The following is a 16,479-nucleotide window of genomic DNA, read 5'->3' as shown; positions in this document are numbered from 1 at the left end:
CCTGCCCACGGAATCATTTTCCACATCTCTATTTCGAGCTGTTTCAAACTTTCTCGCCTGCAACCTCCTTTCCCTTAAATAAATTTATTTTTGTACTTCTGCAACTCTTAAATATACCCTGCTCTGCTCTCTCCGCTGTTGGTGGGTGGGAAGCGCCATAAAAATGCCGTTAATCATACCCAACCCTCCCCCCAAAAAAGAAATTGCCCTGTTGGAAAACAGATTTTTTTTTTGGTCAATAAAATGCTTTTATGGGGGCAAATTCTTCTCTAAGATGGTTTCCTGGGGCTGCCGTCCTTAAGTGAAACAGGGCAAAGGAGAAGGTTAGGACACTATCCTATAAACCGGTTGGAACCGGTTGGAAACGACCACTGGTTCCCAGTAACGGCCGTAACCAAAGAATGATTATTGGCTCAAATTAATTGTGCACCGTTGAAACAAAAATGGAGCTTTTAAAATATTGAATATCAAAACTCTTAAAGCTTGGGGGGGAAAGGTCGATCTCCATGGAGCATGAATCAGCCAGGGTTCACCGAAACCATTTCCGTGGGCGAAAAGCAGAAGGGGTGGGGTGGAGGTGGGGGGGGGGGTTGAGATGGCCCGGGGTGGGGATCCCACCAAACCAGTCTGACCAGCAAAACCAGCCCATCCCGTTTCTCTTCTTCGGCCGGTAGATTTTGGAAAGGTCTTACTTTGGTATCAGCCGCGATTCAACCTCTGGAGATGCTTCCCAAATTATCTCCTCTGGCTTTCTCCTGCCCTTCCAGGTGGCCTCCTCGGCTTTTGATGACCGTTCCGAGTTACGGCGGCCCTGGAGAAAAAAGGGGCCCGGGACAGTTTTTCACACTTACGACCCTGGGGACGAAATTGGTGACGGGGTTTCCTCCTGGTGACTGTGTCCCCTTTTGCAACCAGCAAAAGTCAACGAGGGGACCCAGGAAGGAGGGAAGGAAGGAAGGAAGGAAGGAAAGGAAAGGAAAGGAAAGCAAAAACAGAAGGAAAGAAGGAAGGAAGGAAAAGAAAGGAAGGAAGGAAGGAAGGAAAAGAAAGGAAGGAAGGAAGGAAAAGGAAAGGAAGGATGGAAGAGGGAGGGAGGACAGAAAAGGGAGGGAGGAAGGACAGAAGAGGGAGGGAGGGAGGAAAGGAAGGAGGGAAGAGGGAGGAAAGAAGGGAGGGAGGGAGGAAAGGAAAGGAAGGATGGGAGAGGGAGCGAGGGAGGATGGAAGAGGGAGGAAGGACAGAGGAGGGAGGGAGGAAGGGAAGAAAGGAAGTGAAAAGAAAGAAAGGATGGAAGACAAAGGGAGGGAGGGAGGACTAAAGAGGGAGGGAGGACAGAAGAGGGAGGGAGGACAGAAGAGGAAGGGAGGAAGGAAAGGAAGGATGGAAGAGGGAGGGAGGAAAGAAGGGAGGGAGGGAAGGAAAGGAAGGAAGAGGGTGGGAGGGAGGGAGGCAACAAAATTTCATTTTGATGCCTGCCAATTAGCATACATTCAAAGTGACAATAAAGTTATTCTAAGCTGAAGGAAGGAAGGAGGAAAGGAGGAAGGGAGGGAGGGAGGAAGGAGAAAGGGAAGGAAGGAAAATAGAAAGGAAGAAAAGAAAACAATGGATGGATAGAAAATAGATACTGTAGATGGTAGAAGATAGATGAGAGAGAGAGAGAGGAAGATATATTAGAAAGAAAGAAAGAAAGAAAGGTCTTCTAGTCCAATCCGTCTACAATTTGTGTCAAGTGCCTGTCCATTCTCTCTCCTTCAAAGCCTCCAGTGATGGAGCCCCCCACAACTACTGGAGGCAAGTCATTCTACTGATGAGTTACAGAATAACAGAGTCAAAGGGGGCCTTGGAGGTCTTCTAGTCCAGCCCCCTGCTCAAGCAGAGACCCTAGGCCATTCCAGTTGTCCATTCTCTCTCCTTCAAAGCCTCCAGTGATGGAGGCCACACAACCTCCGGAGGCAACTGACAGGAGAACCCTGGGGATTTCCCCACCTCCTTCACCTCTTCCTCCTTCTCCTCACCTGGACCTCCGAGCGGGTGGACGCTGCGTGCCTCCCCTCCACCCGGCCCTCCCCTCCGTCCGGGTTCCCCGTGACGAAACCCCAGAGGGGTGACCAGGCTGAGGGATAACCTTCCTCCTGCCCCAAATGTCATGGGGGCAGAAATGCAGCCCAGCAGGAAATGCGAAAGTTCAACTGACGCCTGGGGGCAGCTCGGGAGAGCCCTTAAAAATCCCCTTAGGAGGACCCGGTTCTCCATGCACGAGTCCTTCACAAAGTCCTGGAGATGAAGGGCCTCCAAACTGCGGTAAGGTTGCCTCCTCCTCCTCCTCCTCCTCCTTCTTCTTCTTCTTCTTCTTCCTTCTTCTTCTTCTTCTTCTTCTTCTTCTTATTCTTATTCTTTTTCTTCTTCTCCTCCTCCTCCTCCTTCTCCTCCTCCTCCTTCTAATTCTTCTTCTTCTCCTTCTCCTTCTTATTTTCCTATTATTATTATTCTCCTCCTCCTCCCTGTTCCTCTTCCTCCTCCTCCTCCTCCTCCTTCTCCTCCTTCTTCTAATTCTTCTTCTTCTCCTCTTCCTCCCTGTTCCTCTTCCTCCTCCTTCTCCTCCTTCTCCTCCTCCTCCTTCTTCTAATTCTTCTTCTTCTCCTTCTCCTTCTTATTTTCCTATTCTTCTTCTTCTCCTCCTCCTCCCTGTTCCTCTTCCTCCTCCTTCTCCTCCTTCTCCTCCTCCTTCTTCTAATTCTTCTTCTTCTCCTTCTTATTTTCCTATTCTTCTTCTTCTCCTCCTCCTCCCTGTTCCTCTTCCTCCTCCTCCTCCTTCTCCTCCTCCTCCTTCTTCTAATTCTTCTTCTTCTCCTTCTTCTTTTTCTATTATTCTTCTTCTCCTCTTCCTCCCTGTTCCTCTTCCTCCTTCTCCTCCTTCTCCTCCTCGTCCTCCTCCTTCTAATTCTTCTCCATCTTCTTCTAGCTCTTCTTCTTCTCCTTCTTCTTTTCCTATTTATCTTCTCCACCTCCTCTTCCTCCTCCTCCTCCTATTCTTCTTCTTCTTCTCCTCCTCCTCTTCCTTCCTCCTCCTCCTGTTTCCCTCTTCCTCTACTTCTTCTCCTTCCCCTTTACTTCTATTTCTTCCTATTTTCCCTCTCTTCCTCTTCCTCCTACTTCTCCTCCTCATTTTTCTCTCTTCCTCCCTTTCTTCTTCTCCTTCTCCTTTTACTTCTATTTCTTCCTCTTTTCCCTCTTCTCCCCCTCCTCATTTTTCCCTCTTTCTCTCCTCCTCCTTCTCCTTCTATTAAGATCTCTATCTTTATTACTATCTTTATCATTGATTTATTGATTCGTCCTTGGGCCGTATCAAAGTGCAGGGTTTCAGAAAGAAATTATTACTGAAGTTCGATAAAGAGCCATTTAAAACGGAATTTGATTTTTTTTTTAAAAGCCATTTAAAATGGAATTGGATAAAACAAGCCATTCAAAATGGAATTGAACAGAAAAAAAAAGGGATATTTAAAATGGAATTGGATGAAATGCAATTTTAAATGAATTTGGAATCTGATACATTAAGCTTTTTTAAAAGAAAGTTTGAGTTTGCCTGATCAAAGACAATATCCCAACCCACAAAAGTGACTTTCCCTTTTGAGAGGGAAGATCGCTTGGCGGAGGTGAAGAGAACCAAATGATCATAATTTATTATAATTCTTTGGAGACCTTCCAGGAGTAGGGGCTGGCCCAGGAATAAAACAGAAAAGCAATTTATTCCCTATGTTTCCTTCTTATTTTCTTGATTTTAAAAATTAATTAAAATCACGCAGAAAGATTAGGGAGAATATAGACGGATTGGGGAGGAGGGGAAACCTTGCCAATTTATTTATTGTTTATTAAATTTATTGGCCACCGATCTCACCCGTCGAAGGCTCCATATTTTGGTGTCTTTGTTTACAAAGATTATAATTGCTTACGAAGATCTTGTAAACATCATCCTTATAAGATTTGGAAAGAAGGGATATATTAGTAGACTAAAAATGAAATATGTTAACACCCTGAATGATATGTAGCTAAATTAGATGCGAGGCAATTATGTTCATATTGTTAACTGTGGATAATTCAGTACAAAGGCTTATTGTATAAAAATTGAACTTGAGGATATATGCTACCTATAGCAAACAGAATAACGGAGGGAAAACGAAACGCTAAATTTGGTTTGCTTCTGAAGGGGGCAAAACAAACCCCGAGATTGTTTACGCGTTAAGGAAAAACGTAGTTTCAGCTGGAAAATATGGGAAGGAAGTACTTATGGCTGAAATTGGAAATGGTAATAGGGTGTAAATGTGTTATTATGTCTATGAGAGAATGTAAAATAATTTGTTTACAAAAAGAATTTAAAATTTGTCCCCCAAAATAAAATAAAAACTTCATTTGCAAAAATAAAAAAAAGATTTGCAAAGATTAGGTTGATAAGATGGTTTGGCCAGCTATTTTATCCCACGAGATGACAATATGATCTAAGGTTGCGGTCGCAGAATGCCACGATGGTCATAAGTGCGAGGACCGGTCGTAGGACACTCAAGAAAGAAGTTCAGAGGTTTAGAAAGGGCCTCTGTTTGAGTTGGGGTGTCTAGCACTGTTTTACAAATGCACGGGGATCTATCTATCTATCTATCTATCTATCTATCTATCTATCTATCTATATCTATCTATCTATCTATCTATCTATCTATCTATCTATCTCTATCTATCTATCTATCTATCTATCTATCATCTATCTATCTATCATCTATCTATCTATCTATCTATCTATCTATCTATCTATCTATCTATCTATCTATCTATCTATCTATCTATCTATCTATACATCTATATTTGTATTTTAACAAAACACCCTGGAGAGAGTTCTCTAATCCAGTTAACGTCGGGTTTGCAAGATTTGGTCGCTTTGCGAAGCCATTCCTTAACGCTTCTCTCTTCCCTCTGCAGCTTTTGGCCGTTCTCCTCGCCTTCTCCTTCACTTGTAAGTACTCACAACCTCCTCTTCTTTGCCTTTTCAACCTCTGCCCCCAGGTGGTTGCATTTATTATACTTTTTTAGACCTTCCGTCAAATGCAACTACACTGAAGCACGGATGGCGTTACGTAGTTGGGTCATGAAATGTTTGTGAGGAAGGTACCAAGCTAAGGGGGCACACCAGGGATCCCACAGTCATCGTTCTCCTCCTCCTCCTCCTCCTCCTCCTTCTCCCCTTCCCCACTCCTCCTCTCTGCAAACCCCATTCCTTCCTATCACTGATGATGTTACCTATTTTGGTCATGGAATATATCCAAGAAAACTACGAAGCTCAGAGAGTACCAAGGATCACAGAGTCCTCTTCCACCACCCCCTCCTCTTTCTCCTCTTCCTCTTCTTCCTCCTCCTCTCTGCAAAACTTTCTCCCTTCTAGCCCTGATGATGTTCCCTAGTTGGGTCGTGAAATGTCTGCAAGAAAGCCACCAAATTCAGAGAGCACCAAGGACCCCCACAATCCTCCTCCTTGGCTCCCATTCCTGGAATTGGGGAGAGGGGGAAAACCAGGATGGTCCCCCTGCTTTCTGGCCCCTGTCCTGATACCCACAAAGTGCCTGCTGTTACAACACAGGTGTGGCCTTTTCTTCACAACACCCCCTTAAGGCCTGAAGCTACTGCCTCTTTGCAACACAATCTAGTCTCAATGGCCTTGTGAAATTGTGTATTTCCCCCCAGGTGCCCAAGACACAAAAACCCCTGGAAACGGTCAGTTGTTTTCCTCTTTCTCTCTCAAGGCTTTGGGCTGGCACAGAGGACTAGGGGGTTGGGCTTGAGCAGGGGGTCTGCCAGAGAAGGTCTGTGACTGTAAATCCTCCCTTGAAAGACTTCGCTTCATTGGCACATGACTCTCTGAGACTCCTTGCCGAGTGAAAGGGGAGGGGGATTTTGCAGGGAACAATTCGTTCGTTCCCGCCGTTAGATTAGTTTCAGGAGTGTGAAGATCTGTCCGTGAATCTCAGAGACTCTGTGCCCAAGTCTTTCCTTGCACATTTGGGAAATATTGACGTGCCCGCTTTCCAAGCTAGATAAGGTCTGTGGTCATAAATATTCCTTTGAAAGACTGTTTCCCAGTGTGAACGAGAGGAATTCACATTCGTTGAATAAAAGGGGTGTTTTGTCGGGACCAGGAATCTCCTTCCTGCTTTTTGGGGAAGCCGAGGTCACCATACCTTGGTGTCTTCTGTCGTTATCTGTTGGGTCTAGCTATGGAGATGGGAGTCTCCCAAGATGATTGATGACTATCTTCGAGAGGTCAACTCCTAGCTTCCCAATTCTGACTTGCCCTCTTCTCTTCAGGGCCTACCCCCCAGGTGCCAGTCAGCCTGGAAACAATTTTCCCCCAACCGGAGATTCCATATCCTCAACCGGAAGAGACCACCGAGACTGTCAAAGGAGGTAAAGATGGAACCAGAAATGTTCTATTCTAATCTACTCTGGCTTCCATTGCTTAGAGGATAATAATTCTTCTTCTATTTCTTCTGTTTCTTCTCTTTTTCCTTATCTTTCTCCTCCTCCTCTTCCTTCTCCTCCTCCTCCTCTTCCTTCTTCTCCTTCTCTCTCTCCTTCTCTTTCCCCCCTCCTTCTCCTCCTCTTCCTTCTTTTCCTTCCTCTCCTCCCCCTCCCCCGCCTCCATCTCCTCTTTCATCTCCTTCTTCTTCCTTCTCCTTCCCCTTCTCCTCCTCATTCTATTCTAATCTACTCTAGGTTCCATTGCTTAGACTTAGAGGATAATAATTCTTCTTCTATTTCTTCTGATTCTTCTTCTTCTCTTTTTCCTTCTCTTTCTCTTTCTCTTTCTCCTCCTCCTCCTCCTCCTCCTCCCTCTCCTTCTCTTTTCCCCTCCTTCTCCTCCTCTTCCTTCTTTTTCTTCTCCTCCTCCCCCCGTCTCCGTCTCCATCTCCTCTTTCATCTCCTTCTCCTTCCTTCTCCTTCCTTCTCCTCCTCATTCTATTCTACTCTACTCTACTCCTCCTTCTGCCTTTCTCCTTTGCCTTCCTCTTCCCCCTCTCCTCTTTCCTCTTTCTAATCCTCTTCTTTTACTTCTCCTCCTTCGCCGTCTGCATCTTCATCAAACCATTCCCCCCTTTCTCCCCTTTGCCTAAGAGGGAGACCTGGACCATGCGGGCGTCTTCGTAAAGCTGGTTTAAACTTCAGGTGCGCGACACGCCTGTGATAGGTTCCCCTCAACCCCCAATTTTCTGACCGCCCCCCAACCCCCCCACACACTTTCCTTCAGGGACTACTCCCGAAGTCCGAGTAAGACTCCACATCATCATTTAGAAGAAACAACAGAGAGCTCTAAGGGAGGTAAAAAACAGAATCTCTTCAAACAAAGGTTGTGTAGCCCTTTGAGAAGATGCTTGGATGGGCAGTAAGTGAGCAGGGAAGATCCTACCTTTGGTGTCTTCCTCGGTGTCCTCGAAATAAGCAGAACATGGGGTGGACCTATGGACGTGTCCTCCTCAGAGGTCGGGGCCTGATATCTATGATAAGTCTTCTAGACCCACTTTTTGACTTTTATCCTCTCTCTTTATTTTCCATTTTTTCATTTTTTTTTAAAAAGATTTTTTTAATTTTTAATTTAAAACAAGTACAACATCTTTCTTTACATGCTATAGAACAGTGTTTTTCAACCACTGTGCCGCGGCACACTAGTGTGCCGTGACATAGTGTAAGGTGTGCCGTGGGAAAAACACCCGCCGGGTGTTTTTGCCTCGGGACATCTCTGTGTGTGTCCCGAAAGTTGCTTTCGGGACACAGGGATGCCTCTATTAAGTTCCTGCGGCCCCGCGTTTACTTTAAAAACGCGCGGACCGCCGGGAGGTAGCGCACGCAGGGACGTCACTGACGTCCCATGCGTGCGCCCATAGCAACAATCGCGGAGGATTCAGGAGAATTACTTTATATATAGTCAATATAGGCACAGAGTTAAATTTTTTTAAACATTTTCTAATGGTGGTGTGCCTCGGGATTTTTTTCAGGAAAAAAGTGTGCCTTTGCACAAAAAAAGGTTGAAAAACACTGCTATAGAAAGTGTGTCAGTCAGTCACAAATAAACTTTTCGTGCATCTCCTCCACAGTCAACAAACGTAACTCAGGTTAACTCGAGCATTTTAACTCAAATATTCACACATATCACCATCATCGTATGTCCATTTTCATTTGACTGTGATTATTATTTAAAGATATTAATAAAAATAATAATCTTAAACAATACAAAAGACAAGGCATTTTTTTCATTTTCATACACTCACATGTATACTGTGCATAGCCGGCGCCATACAACATTAAACAATCATCGCAGCGATCCCTCTTGTCAACAATACCCCCCCCCAAAAATAGAAACCCAATATACCTCTTCCACTCTCCATACACCTCTTTCTTCCTCCCCCCTCCAACTTTCTATCCTCCCTCCATCATCCCCCTCTACTCTACTTCCCCTCTCCCTCTCCCTCTCCTCTCTCCTGATCCACTCCCTCCCTTCCTTCTCACCTTCCCCCCCCCCACCCTCTCTCCCATCCCTCTCTACCCCTCTTTCTTCTATCCCACTCCTCCTCCTCCCCTTGGTATACTTCCACTATATGTCAATATACTTCACTTATCCTATTTTTACAGAGAAATTAGAGAAAAACAGTATACATGTGAAGTCACATTGCATTGAGAACTAACACATCGTGTCTAGCCTAATGTATACCCCTCCCTCCCTCCACCCTCTCCCCCAACCCCCCTCCCCCTCCCACCACCCCCCCGACTTCCCAGAACCCGTACACGGTATAGATTTTTAACAAACACAGTCTAAAATCTATTGAGAAAAAAGAAATAAAGAAATTAATAACGTCTCTACATTGATCTTAGCTTCTTGTTGCTGAGCTAACTTTAAACAAAGTGATCCTCTCTTCAGGATCTACCCCCCAGGTACCAGTGACACCCGAGACAGCTACCCCTGCCCCAAAGACCCCATACCCTCAACCGGAAGAGACAACCGGAAGCTTCGAAGGAGGTAACGATGGAAATTTTGGAAGTTGACTTGATGGAAAACGCCGGGCGTAGATACAGCCTTCCGTTGGATACCGGTAGCATCCTTGTTTTGCGGCCCGCCAGCAGAGCCGGACAGTGACGAGGTTAGGGAGGAGCATGGGCCAGTCCTGGAGGCCGGGGAAGGCTCGGACGAGGGCTCTGTGTCGGAGGCAGAGAGGGAGCTAGACAGCAGTGAGGCAGAAGAACAGCTGGAGCCTGTTCCCAGTGTGCGCATGCGCAGAGTGGCCAGACAAACAGCTAAAGAACAGGGGTGGACTTGGGAGGAAGGCCTCAGGAGGACGAAGAATGGCCCCTCCCAGAGGGAATAAAAGAGGAGCAGAAGGGGAGTGGAGTTTGCAGGAGAACATTAGTTCGCTTCATTGGCATATGACTCTCTGAGACTCCTTGCCGAGTGAAAGGGGAGGGGGATTTTTGCAGGGAACAATTCGTTCGTTCCCGCCGTTAGATTAGTTTCAGGAGTGTGAAGATCTGTCCGTGAATCTCAGAGACTCTGTGCCCAAGTCTTTCCTTGCACATTTGGGAAATATTGACGTGGCCGCTTTCCAAGCTAGATAAGGTCTGTGGTCATAAATACTCCTTTGAAAGACTGTTTGCCAGTGTGAACGAGAGGAATTCACATTCGTTGAATAAAAGGGTTTTTTTGTCGGGACCAGGAATCTCCTTCCTGCTTTTTGGGGAAGCCGAGGTCACCATACCTTGGTGTCTTCTGTCGTTATCTGTAGCTATGGAGATGGGAGCCTCCCAAGATGATTGACGACTATCTTTCAGAGGTCAACTCCTAGCCTCCCAATTCTGACTTGCCCTCTTCTCTTCAGGGCCCACCCCCCAGGTGCCAGTCAGCCCGGAAACAACTTTCCCCCAACCGGAGACTCCATATCCTCAACCGGAAGAGACCACCGAGACTGTCAAAGGAGGTAAAGATGGAACCAGAAATGTTCTATTCTAATCTACTCTGGGTTCCATTGCTTAGAGGATAATAATTCTTCTTCTATTTCTTCTGTTTCTTCCCTTTTTCCTTATCTTTCTCCTCCTCCTCCTCTTCCTTCTCCCTCTCCTTCTCTTTTCCCCTCCTTCTCCTCCTCTTCCTTCTTTTTCTTCTCCTCCTCCCCCCGTCTCCGTCTCCATCTCCTCTTTCATCTCCTTCTCCTTCCTTCTCCTCCTCATTCTATTCTACTCTACTCTACTCCTCCTTCTGCCTTTCTCCTTTGCCTTCCTCTTCCACCTCTCCTCTTTCCTCTTTCTAATCCTCTTCTTTTACTTCTCCTCCTTCGCCGTCTGCATCTTCATCAAACCATTCCCCCCTTTCTCCCCTTTGCCTAAGAGGGAGACCTGGACCATGCGGGCATCTTTGTAAAGCTCGTTTAAACTTCAGATGCGTGACACGCCTGTGATAGGTTCCCCTCAACCTTCCTGCTTTTTGGGGAAGCCGAGGTCACCATACCTTGGTGTCTTCTGTCGTTATCTGTTGGGTCTAGCTATGGAGATGGGAGCCTCCCAAGATGATTGAAGACTATCTTTCAGAGGTCAACTCCTAGCTTCCCAATTCTGACTTGCCCTCTTCTCTTCAGGGCCCACCCCCCAGGTGCCAGTCAGCCCGGAAACAACTTTCCCCCAACCGGAGACTCCATATCCTCAACCGGAAGAGACCACCGAGACTGTCAAAGGAGGTAAAGATGGAACCAGAAATGTTCAGTCGAAGGTTTTGTGGCCTCCTTGAAGGAAGCCTGGATGGGAAGATGAGATGAGCCCTTTCTTTTTCTTAGATGAGGCTGACCCCTTCTGCCAAATTCGTTTGGCCTAAGCACGTAGGTGCCTTCAAAAGCTTACAGTGAAATACCTGTAAATTGGTCATCCTGATTAACCATAGCAGGAGTCCTTAGACTTATATACCGCTTCATAGTGTTTTTACAGCCCTCTCTAAGCGGTGTACGGAGTCAGCCTCTTGCCCCCCCCAAAAATCTGGGTCCTCGTTTGACCCATCTCAGAAGGACGGAAGGCCGAGTCGACCTTGAGCCAGACAGGATCGAACTGCTGGCAGTGGGCAGAATCAGCCTGCAATACTGCATTCTAACCACTGTAACACCAAGGAGGGAAGGAAAGAAGGAAGGAAGGAAGGAAGGAAGGAAGGAAGGGAAGAAAGGAAGGAAGGAAGGAATGAAGAAGGAGTGAGGGGAAAGGAAGGAAGGAAGGAGAGAGAGAGAAGGAAAGAAGGAAGGAAGGAGAGAAGGAAGGAATAGAAAGAAGGAGTGAGGGGGGAAGGAAGGAAGGAAGGAAGGAAGGAGAGAAGCAAAGAGAGAAGGAAGGAATAGCACTTAAGATTTATATAACACTTCACAGTGCTTTTACAGCCCTCTCTAAGCGGTTTACAGAGTCAGTCTTTTGCCCCCCCACCCCCAAACAATCCGGGTCCTCATATGACCCACCTCGGAAGGACGGAAGGCTGAGTCAACCTTGAGCTGGTGAGATTCAAACTGCCAAATTTCAGGCAGCTGGCAGTCAGCAGAAGTAGCTTGCACGATGGCATTCTAACCACTGCACCACCGCGGCTCTTAATGGATGGATGGATGGAAGGAAGGAAGGAAGGAGGGGAAGGGAGGATGGATGGAAGGGAGGGAGGATGGAAGGAAGGAAGGAAAGAAAGAAAGAAAGAAAGAAAGGTAGGAAGCAAGGAAGGAAGAAAGGAAGGAAGAAAGGAAGGAAGAAAGGAAGGAAGAGAGGAAGGAAGGAAGAAAGAAAGAAAGAATTGAAAGAAATGTCCTTCTGGGTTCAGCTCCAAGTGGGGAAAAAGACACTGGAGGCGCGGAGGCTGCTTGGAAAGATGGTTTTAATGGTGGACAGGAATGGAATGGAATGGAAAATTTATTTATAGGCCGCCCTTTTCCCTGGGGGGACTCAGGGCGGCTTACAATTCATGGGGAGGGGAATACAAACAGTGAGACATAAAACAATACATAATTAAAAATAAAACACAACATTCATCATTCGGGTGGGCACGGATTACAATCTAACCCCAGGCCTGACGGGATAGCCAGGTCTTAAGGGCTGTGCGGAAGGTCTGGAGGGTGGTGAGGGTACGGATCTCCACGGGGAGATCGATCCAAAGGGTCGGAGCTACTACCGAGAAGGCTCTCCTCTGCTTACTCGCCAGTCGACACTGACTGGCAGATGGGATTTGGAGGAGGCCTAATCTGTGTGATCTAATTGGTCGCGAGGAGGTGATTGGCAGGAGGCGGTCTCTCAAGTACCCAGATCCACTACCATGAAGGGCTTTGTAGGTGGTAAGTAGCACCTTGAAGCGCACCCGGAGATCGACAGGTAGCCAGCGCAGCTTGCGGAGGATAGGTGTTATGTGGGCGAACCGAGGTGCACCCACAATCGCTCGCGCGGCCGCATTCTGGACTAGCTGAAGTCGCCGGATGCTCTTCAAGGGCAGCCCCATGTAGAGCACGTTGCAGTATTCCAGCCTTGAGGTCACGAGGGCACGAGTGACTGTTGTGAGAGCCTCCCGGTTCAGGTAGGGTCGCAACTGGTGCCCCAGGCGAACCTGGGCAAATGCCCCCCTGGTCACAGCCGACAGGTGGTGATCAAAGGTCAGCTGTGGGTCCAGGAGGACTCCCAAGTTGCGAACCCTGTCTGAGGGGTATAGTGTTTTACCCCCCAGCCTGAGTGATGGAACACTTGCCAAATTATTGGGAGGGAAACACAACAGCCACTCGGTCTTATCCGGGTTGAGTACCAGTTTGTTAGCCCTCATCCAGTCCCTAACGGCTTCAAGGCCCCGGTTCATCACGTCCACCGCTTCATTGAGTTGGCACGGGGCGGACAGATACAACTGGGTATCGTCCGCGTATTGATGGTATCTTATCCCGTGCCTCCGAATGATCTCGCCCAGCGGTTTCATGTAGATGTTGAATAGTAGGGGGGATAAGACCGAACCCTGTGGGGTTCGCGGCAGTCGGGCAGCAAACACGAAGGGGGAGGTCGGGCTTCTCAGACCAGCTGGGCCGCGGCGTTGGGCGGCGTCAGCGGCATCAACAGTGCCGGCATCTTTCGGAGCTGGCAGCTCGGAGGAGTAAAAATTTGCCGGTCCACTGCCAGCTCCAGGACCGCAAGAAGTTCACACCACCCCAGCCTCCCTCGGCTCAGCTCCAGAGCGCAAATTCCTCCTCTCCACGGGCTTTCTTTCAGTACGGACTCAGAGCGGCGAACTCGGCAGCCATGTTTCTCGCCCATGTGCAGTATGGCTGTTTGCCAGTGTGAACGAGAGGAATCCACATTCATTGAATAAAGGGGTGTTTTGTCGGGACCAGGAATCTCCTTCCTGCTTTTTGGGGAAGCCGAGGTCACCATACCTTGGTGTCTTCTGTCGTTATCTGTTGGGTCTAGCCTAAGGAGACGGGAGCCTCCCAAGATGATTGAAGACTATCTTTCAGAGGTCAACTCCTAGCTTCCCAATTCTGACTTGCCCTCTTCTCTTCAGGGCCTACCCCCCAGGTGCCAGTCAGCCCGGAAACAACTTTCCCCCAACCGGAGACTCCATATCCTCAACCGGAAGAGACCACCGAGACTGTCAAAGGAGGTAAAGATGGAACCAGAAATGTTCAGTCGAAGGTTTTGTGGCCTCCTTGAAGGAAGCCTGGGTGGGAAGATGAGATGAGCCCTTTCTTTTTCTTAGATGAGGCTGACCCCTTCTGCCAAATTCGTTTGGCCTAAGCACGTAGGTGCCTTCAAAAGCTTACAGTGAAATACCTGTAAATGGTCATCCTGATTAACCATAGCAGGAGTCCTTAGACTTATATACCGCTTCATAGTGTTTTTACAGCCCTCTCTAAGCGGTGTACGGAGTCAGCCTCTTGCCCCCCCCAAAAATCTGGGTCCTCGTTTGACCCATCTCAGAAGGACGGAAGGCCGAGTCGACCTTGAGCCAGACAGGATCGAACTGCTGGCAGTGGGCAGAATCAGCCTGCAATACTGCATTCTAACCACTGTAACACCAAGGAGGGAAGGAAAGAAGGAAGGAAGGAAGGAAGGAAGGAAGGAAGGAAGGAAGGGAAGAAAGGAAGGAAGGAAGGAATGAAGAAGGAGTGAGGGGAAAGGAAGGAAGGAAGGAGAGAGAGAGAAGGAAAGAAGGAAGGAAGGAGAGAAGGAAGGAATAGAAAGAAGGAGTGAGGGGGGAAGGAAGGAAGGAAGGAAGGAAGGAAGGAGAGAAGCAAAGAGAGAAGGAAGGAATAGCACTTAAGATTTATATAACACTTCACAGTGCTTTTACAGCCCTCTCTAAGCGGTTTACAGAGTCAGTCTTTTGCCCCCCCACCCCCAAACAATCCGGGTCCTCATATGACCCACCTCGGAAGGACGGAAGGCTGAGTCAACCTTGAGCTGGTGAGATTCAAACTGCCAAATTTCAGGCAGCTGGCAGTCAGCAGAAGTAGCTTGCACGATGGCATTCTAACCACTGCACCACCGCGGCTCTTAATGGATGGATGGATGGAAGGAAGGAAGGAAGGAGGGGAAGGGAGGATGGATGGAAGGGAGGGAGGATGGAAGGAAGGAAGGAAAGAAAGAAAGAAAGAAAGAAAGGTAGGAAGCAAGGAAGGAAGAAAGGAAGGAAGAAAGGAAGGAAGAAAGGAAGGAAGAGAGGAAGGAAGGAAGAAAGAAAGAAAGAATTGAAAGAAATGTCCTTCTGGGTTCAGCTCCAAGTGGGGAAAAAGACACTGGAGGCGCGGAGGCTGCTTGGAAAGATGGTTTTAATGGTGGACAGGAATGGAATGGAATGGAAAATTTATTTATAGGCCGCCCTTTTCCCTGGGGGGACTCAGGGCGGCTTACAATTCATGGGGAGGGGAATACAAACAGTGAGACATAAAACAATACATAATTGAATTGAATTGAATTGATTTTATTTGTAGGCCGCCCTTTTCCCTGAGGGGACTCAGGGCGGCTCACAGAAACCAGGGAGAGGGGAATACAAAACAATACAATACTAAAACAACAACACATAATAAAATAATACTCAACATGCATACAACATTCGGGCGGGGCAATGGTCCTTATCCCCAGGCCTGACGGGCGAGCCAGTTCTTCAAGGCTATGCGGAAGGCCTGGACGGTGGAGAGGGTGCGGATCTCTACGGGGAGCTCGTTCCAAAGGGTCGGGGCCGCTACTGAGAAGGCCCTCCTCCTTGTGGTTGCCAGCCGGCATTGGCTGGCCGATGGGATGCGGAGGAGGCCTAACCTATGAGATCTTATAGGCCGTAGGGAGGTAATTGGCAGAAGGCGGTCTCTCAAGTATCCAGATCCACTGCCATGTAGGGCTTTATGGGTGGTCAATAGCACCTTGAAGCGCATCCGGAGATCGACAGGTAGCCAACGCAGCTCGCGGAGGATAGGTGTAATGCGGGTGAATCGAGGTGCACCCGCGATCACTCGCGCGGCTGCGTTTTGTACTAGCTGAAGTCGCCGGATGCTCTTCAAGGGCAGCCCCATGTAGAGCACATTGCAGTATTCCAGCCTAGAAATCACGAGGGCCCGAGTGACAGTTGTGAGCGCCTCCCGGTTCAGGTAGGGTCGCAACTGGCGCACCAGGCGTACCTGGGCGAATGCCCCCCTGGTCACAGCCGCTATATGATGGTCGAATGACAGCTGTGGATCCAGGAGGACTCCCAAGTTGCGAACCCTCTCTGAGGGGTGTAGAATTTGACCCCCCAGCCTGAGTGTTGGATTAATGGCCGAATTTTTGGGAGGAAAACACAACAGCCACTCGGTCTTTTCTGGGTTGAGCACAAGCTTGTTAATCCTCATCCAGTCCATGACGGCTTCGAGCCCCCGGTCCATTACGTCAACCGCTTCATTGATTTGGCACGGGGCGGACAGATACAATTGAGTATCGTCCGCATATTGATGGTATCTAATCCCGTGCCTACGGATGATCTCTCCCAGCGGTTTCATGTAAATGTTAAATAGTAGGGGGGATAAGACCGAACCCTGCGGCACCCCATATTTTAGGGGCCTTGGGGACGATCTCTGCCCTCCCACTAACACCGACTGCGACCTGTCCGAGAGGTAGGAGGAGAACCACCGTAACACGGTGCCTCCCACTCCCACCTCCCGCAGTCTTCGCAGAAGGATACCATGGTCGATGGTATCGAAAGCCGCTGAGAGGTCAAGGAGGACCAGGATGGAGGGATGTCCTTCATCTCTGGCTCTCCAGAGATCATCCATCAATGCGACCAAGGCGGTTTCAGTGCTGTAACCGGGTCTGAAGCCTGACTGGAAGGGGTCTAGATAGTCTGCTTCCTCCAAGGACCGTTGGAGCTGGAAGGCCACCACCTTCTCAACAACCTTCCCCAAAAAGGGGAGGTTGGAGACCGGGCGGTAGTTATTAAGGACA

The 16,479-nt window shown here is 48.3% G+C and overlaps 1 protein-coding gene across 1 annotated transcript in view; it reads left to right on the top strand.

Annotated features, from left to right (window-relative positions):
* The first annotated feature begins 4,287 nt into the window (after positions 1-4,287).
* Positions 4,288-16,479, top strand: part of LOC116518661 (kelch-like protein 3) — a 36,532-nt gene continuing 24,340 nt past the window's right edge. Inside the window, exons 1-6 of the mRNA XM_032232176.1 lie at positions 4,288-4,306; positions 6,349-6,447; positions 8,954-9,052; positions 9,906-10,004; positions 10,659-10,757; positions 13,571-13,669. Of these exons, the coding sequence (XP_032088067.1) occupies positions 4,288-4,306; positions 6,349-6,447; positions 8,954-9,052; positions 9,906-10,004; positions 10,659-10,757; positions 13,571-13,669 (514 nt within the window). The remainder of the gene's footprint in view (positions 4,307-6,348; positions 6,448-8,953; positions 9,053-9,905; positions 10,005-10,658; positions 10,758-13,570; positions 13,670-16,479) is intronic.

Source organism: Thamnophis elegans, chromosome 15 (assembly GCF_009769535.1).
Source record: "Thamnophis elegans isolate rThaEle1 chromosome 15, rThaEle1.pri, whole genome shotgun sequence".
NCBI classification, from domain to species: domain Eukaryota; kingdom Metazoa; phylum Chordata; class Lepidosauria; order Squamata; family Colubridae; genus Thamnophis; species Thamnophis elegans.
The sequence above is the reverse complement of the archived record's forward strand: the minus strand, read 5'-3'. Positions and strand labels throughout refer to the sequence as shown.